The sequence below is a fragment of the Melospiza melodia genome, chromosome 2 (genome assembly GCF_035770615.1).
Source record: "Melospiza melodia melodia isolate bMelMel2 chromosome 2, bMelMel2.pri, whole genome shotgun sequence".
Classification (NCBI taxonomy): Eukaryota; Metazoa; Chordata; class Aves; order Passeriformes; family Passerellidae; genus Melospiza; species Melospiza melodia.
The window spans coordinates 16,246,832-16,264,356 of NC_086195.1; the positions used below are offsets into that span (position 1 = coordinate 16,246,832).

The 17,525-nt window shown below is 42.1% G+C and overlaps 1 protein-coding gene across 2 annotated transcripts in view; it reads left to right on the forward strand.

Moving 5' to 3' along the window:
• The first annotated feature begins 305 nt into the window (after nt 1-305).
• MAP3K15 (mitogen-activated protein kinase kinase kinase 15) overlaps nt 306-17,525 on the forward strand; it is an 81,000-nt gene continuing 63,780 nt past the window's right edge. For both annotated transcript variants that reach the window (XM_063182753.1, XM_063182759.1), the window contains exon 1: nt 306-621. In XM_063182753.1, coding sequence (XP_063038823.1) covers nt 306-621 — 316 coding nt within the window. The remainder of the gene's footprint in view (nt 622-17,525) is intronic.

A 17,525-nucleotide genomic window follows, 5' to 3' on the forward strand; every position in this document is an offset into this window, starting at 1 on the left:
ATTGTCCCGGGAAGGCACGGCGGGGTGGAGCCGGACTCCGCGCTGGGCTGCCCGGGCTGTCTCGGTCGGGGAGGGCGGTGCCCAGCTGAGCCGAGCCCCGCTCCGTGCCGGCCGCCCTCAACTCGCCTCGTCCCGTCTCCGTGCCCGCCCGCCCGGGAGCGGGGAGAAGCGCGGGCAGAGGGGCCGGCACGAGGAGGGAGGGAGGGAGCCGCCTCGCCGGGGGTTTGCCCGGCTGCTGGCGATGGGACGCGGCCCCGCCTGAGCACCTGCCGGCAGCCCCGCTCCCCTCAGCTCTCGACGCCGCTATGGAGAGCCCCGTGAGCGGCAGCGCGGCTGCGGAGCCGGCGCCCCCCGGCGCGGAGCCGGAGCTGGCGGCCGGGGGCCCGGCGGAGGCGGAGGCGGCGGAGGTGGGCTCGGCAGCCCCGCGGCCGCGCTGCCTGCGGGCCGTGTACGTGCTGAACGACCCGCCCAAGGCGGGCTCCGGGGCGCGGAGCCCCGAGGCCGGGGCACGGCAGTGCCTGCTGCGGGCCTGCGAGGCCGAGGGAGCCCAGCTCAGCACCGTCAACTTCGGCGAGCTGGACTTCGGGGAGACGGCGGTGCTGGACGCCTTCTACGACGCGGGTGAGCGGGCTGGGCTGAGGCGGGACGCGGGGCGGGGGCTCGGGCTGGAGCCTGCCCCGCGCCGCCTCCCGGGTCGTGCGGGGACACGGCCGGCAGGGACGGGAGCGCTCGGTGAAGGTGGTGCCGGGGAACAGGGAGAGCGGGGCTCTGGCAAGGGGTGTGGGGACAGCGAGATGGGTGCGAAGGGATCCTCGTGTAATGCGGCCAGCACAGGCAGCAGGAGAAGGTGAGAGAATAAAGTTGCGTTGTCCCAGCGGGACTGTGGGTCCTGCAGTACCAACCGAGTCTTAAGGAACCGCCGAGCTCCTCCTGGGGTGGTTTGCTAAGAAGCCTCTTCCAGCTCCCAGCCTGATGGGGAGCTTAGAGTGAGACACAGGACAAAGACACACCAGCCCCTGATCTGGCTTGGCCAGAGGCTTCATGTTCACCACTCTGACTTACTGCGGCCTGGACGGTGAAATTGTGAACAAAGTGTGTGGCTCTGAACAAGGGCCCTGAGGAAGATTTATGGGTATTGCCCGCCCCGTTCAGGTTCCAGCTGGTGACAGGTGTGTCTGTCTGATGGTTCAAAAGAAAGCTGCTGTCCCTTCTCCACTCAAAATCATCTGGCTAGTTTGGCACTATGGCTGAGAACTGTGAGCTTTTTGAGCATTCATTGGAAGCTTCTGAGCCAATAGGTATTATAAACTAATCAAGGTGAGTATGTGGGCATTTTGCTGGCATGCAGACAAACTTTTATCTCCTATCTGTATGAGCCAGCATAAGGAAATGCTGGAAATTTACAAACTCCAAAGATGGAAAGTACTCTTTAAGTCTATCTTTCACAGTTCATCTTTCATAAGAACTTTGTTTTCCTCATGAGATGTGTTATATTAAAATAACACATAATATTTAATATAAATATTAAAGAATATTTCCTAAAACTTTAGCCGTATTTTAAATTCTCATGTGATTGAGTCAATTTCATCCCGATAAGCCACCCAAATATTGAGGAATCTCAAACCCTTTTTGTCAGTATTTTTCTCCAGTCAGAGTTTTTTTTTATGTCTCTGCTAGCAAGGTTGGCAAGTTTGTAATACGTTCTTTGTGCATCTTAGTACACAAACACAACCTAGGAATTTCTTTTATAGCCACTCTGAAGAGTAATTTACTCATCAACACAAAATTATTCCTCTGTTTCTGCTAATAGTGCTATTAATGTATTAGACACACACCTGCTGTACATTATACTGGGAGTCTGAAACAGCTATTTAAAAGCTGTTCTTAAATTACTGCATTGTGAAGTGAGTGCTTCTTTTCTAGGAGTCTGCAAAGTTCTCTAACTTTGCAGACTTTTGATTCAAGTCATCTTGTTTGACCAGGATAATTTTAATAGCACTTTGTAATAGTAAGGTGCCTTTTACTGGATACACCTTCAACACTCATATATCCAGGGGTTTTTTTTCAATTATAAAGTAATTGAATAGTCCATAATCTGGAATTGTTCCAAAGGTGACTGTTAAAAATAGACTTTTTGTGGATTTCTTTCCAGTAGCAACAATTTGAGATCAGCCATGGGGACAACTTCTTAGTTTGTTAACTTCCTAATAATGTATGCCTGGGATACTGGCATCTATTCAGTTCTTAAGAAAAACATCATTAACAATAAGTGTTAATGTGAGCACTCCTATGGCTCACGATGAACTTTGTGTTAGGAAGTTCCCATGTGTTTACTTTAAAAAGAAAACAATCTAAAGGAGTTTTATTGCTGCCTGGGTAAGATATTAAGCAGGTGTTTCCCACACTGAAGATATCTCTTACAGTGTATTTTTACTTTCTCTAGCTGAGGGGTAGAACCTTGAAAAGCAAATCCTGTTGCTTTGTAACAAATGGTGGGGTCTCTAAGAGGTGCTGGCCTGTTGCCTTCCCTTGGTTTAATAATGGAACCTTAATCATCTACTAATGCTTAATGACTGAGCAGCAAAAGACCATCTCATTGTGAGTAGGATTGATGGCTCTTTGTTAAAAATGTTATCTATTAGCCTTTTTCCCTGACTGTGCCTGAAATTGTAGCCTTTACTCAGCCTTTAGACAGCCCCCTCCAAAGTAGTTTATTCACCTTAGTATGAATCTATAAGTACCTTTTGTAACAAAATCAGCAAACTTAAAGGACAGAGGGCAACAAAAAACTTCAACAGAAACTTCTTTCCTGTCTGCAGGCAGGTTTTCTGGTCGATAATTTTTCAGTAGAACACTGAGAAAAGTGCTGCAAACCCACTTAAATTCTATAATCAGAGTATATGTGTTTTTTACCTTGAGTGTAGTCATTACTGGCTTCCCATCATTTGAAATCTTACTGTGAATGGAAGCATGGCTTGTGCCTTTAGTTAGGTATTGCAGACCTGCAGGTAATGCAGGTGACCCTGATCTTAAGAAATCTCTCAGCTTTTAAAGGTTTTGCTTTACTGAAGGAGAACTACAGCACTTGTGAGAACTAACTTAAAAGTGAAATAAGAACTTGGTAAAGAAAACTAAGATTTCTTTGCTCAGTGTGGGCTAGAAACAAGCTGTCAGCAAAGTAATTTATATTTTCCAAAAATGGGCAATGAGATCTACCTAATAGAGGAGCAACAAGGATGTCTGCACACATTGACTGTATCTCTGGGAAGAAAAAAAGGTAATATTTTTAAACTATAACTGGCAAGTAGTGTGAAGCTTTTTTTGCAGAAAATAAAAGAATAAAAGTAATTTTCCCTAGGAACAGTGAGCCTAGGAGCTAATTGAGAATTTTTAGAATTCTTCAGAATTATCCCATGAAGAAAATCAAACTACAGGCACTGTAGTGCATTCATAAACAACTTGAGAGACACGGTGGAAGGGTGACTTGGATACAGTGATGTTACAGGTAGAGTGATTAATAGCTGCAAAGGATCTTTCTGTTCTTAATGTACTAAGAAAACAAACATGATGTCAAAGTCAAATGTCTGGCCTGTACCTCTGGAAGGGTGATGTTAGGTAGAAAAAATGTAGCTTTTCCTTGTCTACTCAAGACTTTATCAAACCTTAGTGCCTGCAGTGCCAGGCAATAGGGTTTGGCTACAGTGTTAAGGGAAGGGGTGTACAAAGTACACTTATACAGGTTTTGGGTGTTCCCATTTTGGTTTATGAAATCCTTTCTCTGTAGCTGATCATACTTTTCCCTCATGAGGGATGTGCAGCAATCTGTTTTGAGGCTTGGAATATTTATTTGACCATTTGACCACAGCATTTAGAAATTATACAGTCAGCAGGATGAAAATCAGCTGAAAGGAAGACAAGCTAGAGAGCAAGTGGTGTACTGAGAAATAGAGCTAATTGCTGACCTGAGATAAGTGAGTGTTCCTCTGACAATCCAGGAAACTGTCAGGTAATTTGTGAGTATAGGGGAATATTTTGAAGTCTGTTTCTGCTGTTTTGCTTTATATGAACTTCTCTAATCAATATCCTGTGTGATAAGGCAGCCCCAAAATGCATGGTGTGATACCTGTCTCTGCAGGCTTGTCTTCATCCAGAGCCAAGACTTGGGAGTGAGCCTAAACAGAGACTGAAACACGGGTCCTCCTTACTTTTGTACCTGATTTCTTAACCCGGATTTCTTGTTCATGAAACTTTTTTTCTTTGTGTTACACTGTGAAAGGGGAAGGAGGAAATAAATTTGCTGGATCCTAATTTTCAGGCTCTGGCACCTGCTGTGGGAATCATTGCCTGTTCCTCAGCTGCCTGCCCTGAAACCCTCTGCCCTCAGAAGGCCAGTGTCCCCACTTCAGAATTGGCAGGGATGCTTCAGCTTCTTCAGCATGAGGGCTGAGTGCATCAGGTGCAGTGAACACTTGTCACTGCTTTGGGATAATATACAGCATGGTAACCCGTGTAGCTTAGCTGGAGGCACAGCTTCCCTTGCTGACTCTGCTGCAGGGAGTTCAGTCTCTGACAGGAATGACAGGTGAGGGCAATCACTTCTAAACAAACTTCATCATACCTTCCTGCTGCAGTTTATCTTTACCCTGGGTGTGACAGGGAGCAGTGCTGGAGTTAAGGGTTAGTGCTCTGATGCTTACTTCAGCAGGCAGGGTTTCCTGTTTTTCTGAGGAAAGCTTAAAATCTTTTCTTTCTTTTCCCACACAGGTAACTCAATGGCTAGGGGTATATTTGCTTTAAATCTCAAGAGACATACATACCACAGAGTACAAAAGTACCAAGAGAAGCAAACCAGCCATCTTTAGAACAGGAAGGTGGTGGATGAGAGGCTGGGCTGGATATTCTGCTGCTTCAGTAAAACAGCAGAGCTGTTGGGACCTGATCTTTTATCTCTGTGTGGTGCTGCACATATAGAGTGACTTCAGGTGTCTCCAGCAAAGCTCTGCATTGTGACATCAAACCAAATATTCTAGTAACAAAACCCTTTAATATACCAGTATGGTAGTCCTTTTATATCCAAGTGTGTGAGGGCAGTTTTAAATGACAGTAACAAACATCAGGTCTATATGTTACTGTCATAAAACAGTTGAGGTTGGCAGACACCTTAAAGGTCATCCAGTTTTAACCCCTCTGACATGGGCAGAGATACCTTTCACTAAACCCAGTTGCTCAAAGCCCTGTCCAGACTGGCATTGAACACTTCCAGGGATGGGGTATCCACTCTCTGTGTAATATGTTTCAGTGTCTTTCTATCCTCACAGTAATCTAAATCAGCCCTCTTGAAGTCTTTACCCCTTGCCCTATCACTACAGGCCTTTGTAAAAGGTCCCTCTCCAGTTCTCTTGAAGCCCCCTTTAGGTACTGCAAGGTGCTATAAGTTCTCCCCAGAGCCTTTTGTTCTCCAGGTGAAACAGCCCCAACCCCCTTCCTGGGGGATGTGTTCTAGCCCTCTGGTCATCTTCACAGTCCTCCTGTTGAACCTCTCAAACAGGTCCCCACCCTTGTAATGCTGGAAACTCCAGAGCTGGATGCAGGACTCCTGGTGGGGTCTCACAAAAGCAGAGTAGATGGGAGAATCCCCTCCCTTGACTTGCCAGCCATGCTGCTTTTTGATGAAGTACAGGACACAGTTGGACTGATGATCTCAGAGGCCTTTTCCAACCTAGTTAATCAATTCTGTGATTGACTGATTGATTCTGTGATTCATGTACTTTCATCTTCCTTAGATGGTTTCCAACCTCATATTCTGCATGATACACAACACAAATGGTGTGTTTCTGTTTTTTTATAACTTACTCAGCAAGTAGTATTTTTCACTGTGTCAAATTGAGTCTCCCTAAATAGACTTAGAAGCTTTTACACCCATTACAACCATTACAATTGACTTCAAAAATTTGAACATGTAAGATTATTCTGAAAAAAGGAACAACTGCATCTATTGACCTGCCTTAGCTCTGAAGACCAATTATTGTCACATGGCTCTTGAAAACACTGCAGTAAAGTGGGTTTTGGTTGTTTGTTTTTAATATTGTTTAATTTATTTTTTAAAAAATTAAACTGGCAGCATTTTCTGGATTTCTTCATGTCAGTGAATGTTCTTCTGATAGAATTTTTTTTTCCTCTGATAGGAGGAAAGAACTGTGCTGGCTATGCATAGCAGTCTGCAAGTTCTAAAGGTCCATTTATTTATTTTTTAAGAAGTATATGCAAACGTATTTTTCATGTAGTTCCTCATTTGCTCTGAAGGAATCTGCTGTGCCATTTGGCTGTGAGATGCTGGCAAGCAGATCTTCACTTCTGCCTTTTGCATTTCAAGTTGGCTTTCAGTGACTCCCAGCCACTCATCTCCTTTGCAGTGATTGCATGCTTGCTCAGTCTTGCTGTGCTGTGTGTAGCATGTTCTTCATAAGAATCGTTTCTCTTAGACCTGCAGTCTCAAAATTAGGTTAAACAAAAATAAAGGAAGTGTTTGCTTATGTGGGTTAATTACATTGCTTTAATTTCCATCCTCCATAAAATAGATTATGGTAGATATGTGGTAGCTCATATTATGTTCTGCAGTCATGCTCTTCCTTTATCAGTGTAATCTTTTTTATCAGTGTAAGCTTTTTTAATTGTTAAATTATGCTTGCACATCCTAGTTAAAAGGTAAGTAATTGAACACACTTGCACATGCTAGTTAAAAGGTAGCCTTTACAGGCTAGTAAAGGTAAGTTCCTGGTTTGCCTTGAGGTAAAGGTCTTCTGACTTGTAAGGACTTGTGCAAAACCTAGTTGAGAACTCAAGATGTTTTGGTTTCCTCAGGATGGACTTGTGTCAGAGTAGTCAACAGCTCTTGGCCAGGAACAAGAAGTAGGATATAGTGATTATGTGCATGATTATTATTTGATTTATTGCTAATTTATTGTCTAAATACTGCTGTAATGAGGCTGTAATACAATAAGTAAATAACTATCATCTATTAAAACAGATAATAGTGCAATAGGGTCATGGTCTCTCCAGTTATGAGCTTCAATGGGACCCCCTTACTTTCTAAACTCAGAGGAGTTTAGGTGTGGCTAGGTCCACTATCTCAGATTTGGTCAACAGTTTATGTCTAAAGGCTTACAAGATAAGCAGGTTTGGCTAGAAAAGTACAGGTCAACAGTCTTCAGCCTTGGAGAGTTCACCATTCCAAAGCAACAAAGCACCTATGTAGCAGCTTTTGGATTTTGTCTCCACATGTGACTGGATCTTAGTGGTTTTCACTCACTATCAAAAAGTAAGTGTTTCCCATCTTCAGGCTGCAGGCTTCCATGCTGGGAGGGAATTCCACCTGGAAGCTTCTTGCAGCACCAGGAGACCAGCTGGCCCAGTCTCTGCCAGCATTTGATACCCTTCTGCAGGCCAACATGCACCAAAGTCAGTCCTGAATATCTTGGCTCCCCCATCTCTGGAGTGCATTAATTTACATTCAGACAGTTCCTCCTGCAATCCTCACCTGGTGTTCCCAGGAACAAGCCTCACTGCCATCAGGGACTGCAGAAAGGGGGACGCTGTGGGGCTGTGTGTGGAGGTCACATGCAATGGCCCAGCTATCTTCTGTCAGCATCACAAGCCTCAAATTCAAACTCTGGCTGCAAACCTGTGTTCTGGAGATACTCAGGGCATGCTCCTGCTTCCCTGCATGTGGAGGAGCAGCTGCAAGGGTGTTGTGTGGCTAACATTTGGCAGCTGAGATGAGTGTAGGGTCTTTCTTAGGAGGGCCTCAATGTGGTTTGCCACTTGCAGCTGAACTCTGTGAACACGGTAGGCTCTGGTTGCCATGCACCTCAGGAGGGCTGTGAATTGCTGTAGCCTCAGGCTACCTTTGAACAGCAGCAAGGGTGCCTGAGGCTGAGCCAAGAGAGGCTTGCAGCTGTTGCTTTGTCCTGCCCCCTGGCACAGGCTGGGTACAAACAGCGTAGCTCCTGTGTCAGCTGAGGTCAGGGGGACTCAACGGGCAGCTGATGGGTCAAACGTGTCTCACAGTATGATTTCACCCCGCCTGTCTTCTTTCAGAAGTGCTGCACATCTCTTCACCTTTCCCTGGGAGGTTGGACTGGTTATAGAAATGTGCCAGGAGCAAAAATTGCATCACTGTTCTCTGCAAAGAGAAGACACGAATTCTGACACAAGTACTGGATTGCTGTGTCATGGAAAGCCACTCATGCTTTCTTTATCCTTCGTAGTACTCAGCCTGATCAGGTTAATGATTCTGCTGTGTGTTCAAGGTGGTGCAATTGAAACTTCTCAGCTATTCTTTGGTAACACTTCAGAGCATTTAAAGTTTTGTCTAAGTAGTTCAGCAGCTGTTATGTCTTGGAGTGCAAAGCCCAATGGGATTCACGACTTTAAAACGTGTACCCCAGCTTTTATTACATTGAAGGTAAATGATCCCAGCCTTGGTTAGCAGTCTGTCTTTAACTGCAGTGGGCTCTGATGACAGGCAGAAATCTGAAATGTAATGAAACAGTAATGACACTGTTAGGACTACATCCCTAGCCTTCTGCTGATGTGGGATGGTACAGCTAAATCCACCAGTAAGGGAAGTACTCCAGTTGATCACAGCAGAACTTATAGCTCTGTCTATTCTAGTATGTACTGCTTTTATGCTTAAATTGTGTTTTAAAAGTCTTCAATATCTCTTTAAAGCAAAACACAAGGAGAAGAATCTTGAAGTGCTTTTTTAACCCTGCTTCAGTATAATCGTTTTTTATTTTGCATCATGTTATGGAGGGAAATGTGTCCGGATTCTTTGCATTTTGTGGGATTTTATTCTGTTCAGTAAAACAGCCCTTCATGCACAGAACTGTAGCACAACCACGGGTGGTCGAGGGCCTCTCAACAATTTGAAAAGTGTTTATCACATGATAGATGTTTACCACATGATTTCTAAACCTTTTGAAGTGTATGCCAAAAATACACTAGTTCTGGAAAACAAACAACCTTCCATGTAAATCAGCATAATAATGAGCTTTCTCTAAAATTCTTCAGTTTCCTACTGGTGCTGGCAGTGCTTTCCATGAATAGTGGTACTTTGATGCCTCCAAGCACGTCAAAAAGCAGTGGTAGATTCTATGAAACTGATTATGGGGAAAATAACAGGGAAGTTACTTTTTTAAACTCGGGGTAGTGAATTATTTGCCACTTGATTGCTGTCCTTTCTCCCTCCTTCCCTTTAAATTTTTTACAACTATTTAGTAGCTAGATCAGCCACAAGAAATTGGGCTGAATCAAGTGTCTGTCTTTGCCTTAGTCAGAGAAAAGCTGCAGGTTTTTTCTATTGCAGAAAAATCTCTGTCCATAATAATTTCCCTCAGCTGAAGATTAACTGCATTAACTCTATTGTTGCTGCCTTTCACTCACAGAAGCTGAAGAAAGAAATTTCTTTCTGCTAATTTGTGTGTTGAGGGAGACATTCGTTGTTAGTTTTGCCTTTGATTGGAGAGTAACAAGGTGAAACTGAGGTTGGGAACTGGTAAATGAAAACAGTACAAGGCTTTATTCAGTCTGTGTGTTGCTTTCTAACAGTGCTAGACCAGTCATTGCTGTTGTGCTAATCTTAGCAGATAATAAAAATTTGCAGGAGAAAAGCTAATGTTTACAATTGTGTTACTGTTTGGTTCTGGGCTGCCTTACTTAGCAGGGCTTCTGTGTGCACAATCCTGTTTCACACAGTAACTGTCAGCTTTTATCAGCATCACCTCTGCCTTCTCTGCAGCTGAGATACGTGTTTCAGATATTTTCTTTGCCAGTGGATGTTTGGTATGCTTCAGTCTTTTAAAGCCCAGTTTGAAAAGAGGACATGGTTACCAAGCTCAAAGCCAGGCACTGTGCTTGTTTTTCCTACTGCTGTTTATGGGGCTTAAGATAACTGACAAGTTATGGGATGTTGTCAGCTGGAGAAAGTATTCAAATCAGAATGAAGTCTGAAAATGGTTGAGGTGGATTTCTTGTTTTCATGATAATTAAATTGGGAAACTGATAAACTTAGCTTTTTGCTTATTATAGTAACAAAACTAGGTAAGTCTTCATATTGTTTTGGGAAAACCAGAAACTGTCTTGACTTTCTGGCTTGTGATCAAGGGAAAAAAAAAGAATGCTTGACTATTTAAAATTTTTTTTTACCCTTTAATGCCTCTTCAGATTCCTAGTTTTGCAGTAGTGCCTCTGTGATGGTATAATACAAATTTAGAGAAGAATAATGTGTTAATTTCTGTATTTTGGGGTATTTTGGACAATTCTAAAGATGAACATTCAGAATTTAGCATCTTAAATCTAAACTTTCTTGCATCCTCTTACCATGACAAAGTACAGGTTAGCCTGGGGATGTTGGTGGAAGAGAAACTTGACATGGGCCAGCACCTCAGAGAGCCAACTGCACCCTGGGCTGCATCCAAAGCAGGGAGAGAGAGGGGATTCTGATGAGAATCCCTGCAGATCTGTGGGACCCAATGTAGGAGCGAGCCCAGAGGAGGCTGTGAAGGTGATCAGAGGGCTGGAGCACCTCTCCCATGAAGACAGACTGAGAGGGTTGGGGCTGTTTAGCTTGGAGAAGAGAAGGCTCTGGGGAAACCTTATGGCACCTTGCAGTGCCTAAAGAGGGCTACAAGAGAGCTGGAGAGGGGCCTTTTACACAGGCTTGTAGATAGGCCAAGAGGGAATGGTTTAACCTAAAATGGGGCAGGTTTAGATTTGATATAAGGAAGCAATTCTTTACTGTGAGGGTGGCAGGGCTCTGGCCCTGGCTGCCCAGAGAAGCTGTGGGTGCCCCATCCCTGGAAGTGTTCAGGGCCAGGTTGGACAGGGCCTTGAGGATGCTGGACTAGTGAAGGTGTCTTTGCCCATGTTAAAGGGGTTGAAACTAGATGACCTTTGAGGTCTCTTCCAACCTAAACCATTCCATGTTTTTGAGGAGGAAAATGCTGGAGACCATGTTTGGAGGTTTGTTGCAAAATCACAATTTCATGTGATTAACTTTGTCTAAATCGCCATTTGGAAGTACTAATATTCCTCTGATTCTATAGAGCTCTTAGGGAATAGGTTCCCCTGTTGTGATAACAAACAGTCTGTGTTTATGCTTTATGTTCTCTGTCTACATGCTGGAATTTATAGAATTATATATGTGCTGTATTTATAGAATAGGTAAAGACTAAGTAGATAATGGCTATGACTCTAGAAAGACCAGCTTCTACTAAAATTCTAGATTTTATTGATCTCTACATAGTGTCTTGAAATTGATTTCTCTCATTTTTTAATGGAAGCTTCCAGTTTTTTAAATTACAGCATTGAGTGGTACATCAGGATTTTTTCAGTAGCACATGCAGTCTTTTAGACTGGCACGTAAAGCTTGTACTGTTTACAGGAAAGATAAAAATAGCAGAGAGGATCCACATCTGCCCAGCATCCGGAGTGTTGTATCAAGGACTCAGTATCTGTATGTGAGTGCAAGTCTCTTGGCTCACAGATGATGCCCTGGCTTCATGTAAACTTTATCTCCATTTGCACTTTAATAATATTGCCTTTCCTCAATAAACTTTTTTTCTGTGCATAACTTACTGTGCTTTATGTGAGTCCTAAATGACAGTATGGGAGTCCATCAACATAAAGAGGAAAGCTGTGATATAGTTACGAGGTGGGATACCTCAGTTTAGTACATAAAAATTCCCATTGCTAATGATGGAGACATCTCTTGATTTGATTTTAAAAAACATATTTGGGAAAAAATAAGATATTCGGACTAAGAAAGTCTCACTTTTTTTATTTGCTATATATTTAAATAAAGAAAGGAATAAGGTCTTAGTTTAACCCAGACTTACGAGCTTTAGTGTACTGAAATATTTTCTCTATTTTAGTTCCTTGTATTTTGATTACTTTTCTTCTTATTATATTTCTTTGATAATAAGATAAAGATCAGCATAATTTTACTTCTCCAATTTTTTTTTAATATAAGTTGTTGGCCAGTGTGTGTGACCTGTGGGAGATGTGCAGATTTAGCAGGTTTTTTATGTTCCCCAGCCAAGGTATTCAACATTAAATGATGGGTGATTCTCGAATGGTTTAGTTTGGATAAATGTCTAAAAGGTTGAAGCTTATTTAACCTTCTTGGCCTAAAAATTTATTTGACTGCAGCTGGGGAGAAAGGGACAATGTTCCTTGTTGAATTTCATCCTCTCTTTAATTTCACTTAGGCCAGGTTCTCCAGTTATGTAACTTTTTTTTCCCTGTACTTCATTCCCTTTGATTGCCTTTGTTGACCCAGTGTAGGAAGTGCAGAGGTGCAGGAGAAGTTAAATAAAGTTCACCTTTCTCATTCCACGTACCCACCCCCCCCTCCAATTGCAGGCAAGGTTCAGATTGGGTTCAGGCTTGGGGTGTTTTTTCTCTGTGCTCTCTGGGGCTGTGTGGCTCCACTCTAGAGCACTGCAGTGGAAATGGTTTGGTGTGAGCCTTGGCACACTGCTGGTGCAGCAGGCAAGTGTGAACTGCCTGCTTTTCATTTACTCTGCTGTTTCTTTTCTTCTCTGATACTAAATAAGGCAGAAAAATGTCCTGTAGAATTAGTAGGTTCTTTGGCTTGCGGAAAAAATTAGGAAAAAGTGCTATTCTTAATGACTCGGCATAGTGAAAAGTATGTGTGATGTGAGACAGTTACGACAGTTGCTCATTATGTCAGTCGACATCTATATCAAAATTTCCAATATACTGAGAGTATATAAACAGGGAAAATTATTGAACAGGTGTCTTCAGATCATCTGTGACTGATAAGTGTTTTTTTTCAGTGTTCTGATTTAAAGCAAGAAATGAGCAACTTCTGGAATCTTCATTTGTCTACATCTGTGAACAGAAAACTAAGGAGACAAATGTGGCTTATTCAAGTACTCTTTGGGAAGTTTAAAATGGTGCTTCTTTACTGTTCATTTGTATATAAAGGGTGAATGAAAAATGAAATACCTGTCTTTTTGAGGTATGAATCAGGCATACTGATTGTTCTGTAGATGCTCAGCTATTCTGCAGGTGGAAGACTGCAGATGCTGAATCAGAGACTATTCAAGTTCTAAGTTGTACCAAGGTACAGTAGGATAATAGAAGGGAATTGCTTAGGTAAAATATTAGTAATTTTCTTCTCTCTGAAGGAATTTGGTTTGTTAGCAAGTACCTTTCAAATGAGGGCTCTGTTTTTCAAAATCACTGTTTCTGTTTCAGTGGGGTATTTTTTTTTTAATAACTGCATGGTCAAGAACCCCATCTCTGAAATCCCAGTTTATCTGACTAGGTTAGCAGCTGTGGGGTAGGAAGAAGCAGGTATGGAATTCAGTTCCACAGGCAAGCATTCAGCTGCTTAAGCCATGATAATGCCCTTTTTATTCCTGCAATGTTGTCAGCCTCTGTCACGGTGTCATTGCTTAAGTCAGCAGCCAGTGAGGCTGAGGGGAACTGCTCTGACTGGGAACAGTCACTGGTGTGCCCTGAGCTGTTCTCATGGGGTAATCCCAGCAGGAGCTAAACACCACTCACTGCCACTTCCTCACCAGCAGGCTTGGAGAGAGAACTGGAAGAGTAAAAGTGAAACAGCTCGTGGGTTGAGAAGAGGACAGTTTCACATAAGGCAAAAGTTGTTTGTGTTGTGTTATTGGCACCAAGGCCAGCTCAGGTTGGGTCACTGCTGCACTTGCACTGCTTCTTGTAAGGCTCCTCCTCCAGTGGTTCCTGCTATAAGCAGTTTTTATGACATGTAACTCATGGTTGCAGCCATGTAAAGGTGTATCTGTTAAAATCTGCGCCCCTGCTCCCTTTGGGCCAGAACATAGGGTTTAAAATGGCAATGAAAAAAAAGAAAAGAAAATTTACTCTATCTCACCCAAAACCAGCTGTGTTTAAAAAAAATTATTAGAATGTTAAAATTCTTCAGTTTATTTTAACTGTAGTTAGGTAGCCAGCATCTCTGTCTGTCCATCTACCTGTCTATCTATCTATGATAGAGTAGTTCACAGTATATATAAAGGAAGGATTGTTTATCCTGAAACTTGTAGTGATTAATAGTTTTTGCTTTTTACACTATACATGGTCAAGTGATTGATGTCAACCTGAAATAGCAAACTGCTTTGTCTTTCTTCCCCATTTTACTTGTGCTGGGAGCATGTTTACGAGGTTTAAATAACAGTAATTTTAAAATGTAAATACTTCATTCTGGCATTCATGAAATACGATTATAATTCAGTAGGGATGATTCTAAGAGATGTGTACCATCTCAACCTAGAATCTTTTTCACTATTTACAGAACTGGATTTTTAAGTTACAGATGCAAATGTCTTTTGTTACACAATATCTGAAAAGTGAGTTGTCCTGAAATTAAGTTTTTAGCTGTTATTTCTTTCAATTGTTAGTTTAACAGTTTCTTCAAGTACTTTACCAGGACAATAGTGTGAAGCTGGTAGCTGATACCACTGACAGGACTGATCAGCTACACTGACAGAGCTTCTGTCTGCTACTGTGCTAGCACTGACTTAGCCAGAAATTGCCAAGTTAAAGATAGGTTGATGGATAAGGAGAGAAGAGGACAATGAGAGAGACTTAGTGGATCATGTGAAGGAGGTAGCACTTGCAGGTTCATCTGCCTGAGCCACAAAAGCACTGAAAAAGCTAAGATGCAAGCAATGAGATGTCTCTCAGTTCCTAACCTGGGATCTTGAACAATGTAGATTTACAAGAAATGGTATAAATATCAGTCTCTTGTGCATGTCACAAATTCTATAATGCATTGTTTACCGATGTGTAGATCTTGGCAGCATCCACCTGATTTGATTGTGGTTGGTAACTAAAGGTCTGTGACTGTGGTCGCAGAGTAGGTAAATTTTTACAATCCTTCCTCAAGGAAGGGAGGTTGTGTAAAGGGGTCTGTGCTGTGAGTTTCCAGAGACAGTGTGGACATAATCTTTTTGACTTCAACCTCTCACACTGCTGTGATTTAACTCCCTCAGACTTGAGGTTTTGTTGTTTCTGGGACCTCACAAGCTATGGTACAAAAGGAAAAAAAAAATAAAAATAGAAGCTTAAATCTATTACTAGCTTTTATATTAATGACTTTGTCTTGCAGGGAAATGTAATGCTTATATTTGGCTTGAAGGTATTTTTGTGAAAATTTAATTAATTTCTAAACTTCTTCCATAGATGGGGAGGTTATAGCCAATGCTTCAATGTAATTAAACAGGTTATATGAGTAAGAGGAAAGACCCTGGGCTGAGATAGCACATGCACAAACACCTCTTAAAGATGTGAGTCATCCCCACAGTTGTATAACAGTGAGTGCCAAAACAAACGACATTGTACACTGGGACTCACAAATGAGCTCCCAATTTATGGAAAACTCTAGCAAGAGTTAGGTGTTTGAGAGATCCCTGGAAGTCTTAGGTGAGGATTTGAATTGTGACAGTCCTTCCTCTCTCACAGGTAGAGAGAATGTGAGTAAAGTACTGATGAGAAAGATCTATAGTCCTTCTCCACTGGCCATTTGTTGGTTAACTGATGGGAACACATCTAGGGAAGCATCTGCTGAGATTATCTATTTCTTAGTCTGGAGTGCCTTAGTGGTTGGTAAAATCCTCAAAGCAGAGCTGTGAGGCTCTGTGGAAGGGGCACTGAACACCTTCAGTGTGGGTGTCTGCAGTTGCCTGGATTCCCCTCGTGGGCAGTGGAGAGAAACTGGCACTTCTGGGCTGAAGTTCATCTCCTGAAGTTGGCTTCTGACAGATGAGGGGAATGGGGCTGGAAAAGTGCTTCTGCTCTCTCTGTGCTGACAATGGAGGCAGTGACAACAGGCTCACCTGAGACCAAACATCTCCCTTGTGACTCTGAGCAGCTCACTGCCCAAACTTCGCTTTGGAACCAATAGCATTTCATGGGGCTGAGAGGAGTTACTTCCAAACAGCTTCACCCATCTGACAAATTTCTGATTTGGTGCTTGAAAACTGCTTTATTTGGCATGAGAGGGTGTTTAACAGTTGCCAGAAAAATAAGTTTTCCAATGCAGTCTCAAAATGACTTGAGTTGGTTTGGATTAAATCTCTTAAAAGAAAAAAGGAAGAAACAAAACCCAACAACCTGAAGCAAAGTCTGGCAAAGTTAAAAAGGACTGAAAGCAAAGCTTTGTCATGGAAAATATTAAGCAATTTCTAAGCCTAGGCATGTACTGTTTACAGTGAATTATATATTTCCTAACTTCTGCAATTCAGCATTTAAAGAAGAGTTCTTTGAGGATTAGGTCTTTGTTTCCTTCTTTCCCTAAACTGCCAACTGTAAAAAAAAAAAGACCAAAAAAGTCACAAATTATGCTATCTTCTGAGAGAGGTTATTATCAGGTGTTTCCAATCATACAATATTTTTCTTCTTCATACTTGTGCAAAGCATTAAAAACACATTCTGAGCTTGGATGCCTCTGTGTTACATTAACTGCATTCATTAACTGCATTACTTTTCTCCCCGTGCCAGTTCTTGTGGGTGCTGGTTGTATTCTGATTTGGCAGAGTCTGAAAGATTCTCCCTGAAGATCTGTTAAAGAAATAATAAGCATAGGCCTTCTATTGGCACAATTTTTGCTTTACTAGATCAGTAGAATTGCCCTGTTCTTTTAGTAGTGTCTTGCCCTGTTTGAAACTTAGTTTTGCTGTGAATTTAATAGTATTTAAGAAGTATCAAAAATGTTAAAGCTTTTGCTGTCAAAGGTTTTTGGAAGTGTCCTTGTTTCCATTTAACAGAATAGTTCCTAAAATGCAATTTCAGGTCAAAAATTTGAAAAGCTTTAGATAATGTATCTAATGAATAAGAAAACCTCAAATCATAAAAATAAATGAGAACTCAGGCTACAGATCAATTCCTAGAACTGGCAGTGTTGCTCACCTGCTGTAATTTGTTCTGTTCCTCTCAACTAGAGTGTAGTCTCTTGGGTGATGTAATTTTTGGAACAGACGTTTAGCTATTAAGGAATATGTATTAATTATAAATATGGCACAAATACTTAGTTGTGTTTTAGAAAAATGAGTTGTTTTAGATACTAGTTTCCCTGAGTTGCAATAAATGCCACTGAAGCATGAAAAACATGTTCTAATTCTATTTTTAGTGTGTGTTCCATGTACCAGAGGACAGATGAAAGATGCAGTATCTGTAAAGTAACACCACAGCACTAACATGATTTCTGGCTGCAATGTTCAGGTCTGAATGTAACCCTATTGTGGAGCTGTTTGTATGAAAGGGGGGGTTTGTGCACAATTACAAAAGCCAGAGATGAGCATTGGCCCCTCAGTCTTAGCTGTTCTGTTGCTTTGCATGGTTGTCTGATTTTCACAGTATCATCTGAGGGCTGATTTTGCTGGATAAGAATTGCCAGTGAATGGTATAATGTACATATATTGCTAAGATAGCCTAAGACTAAAATTTTCAAAGGTTGCCAA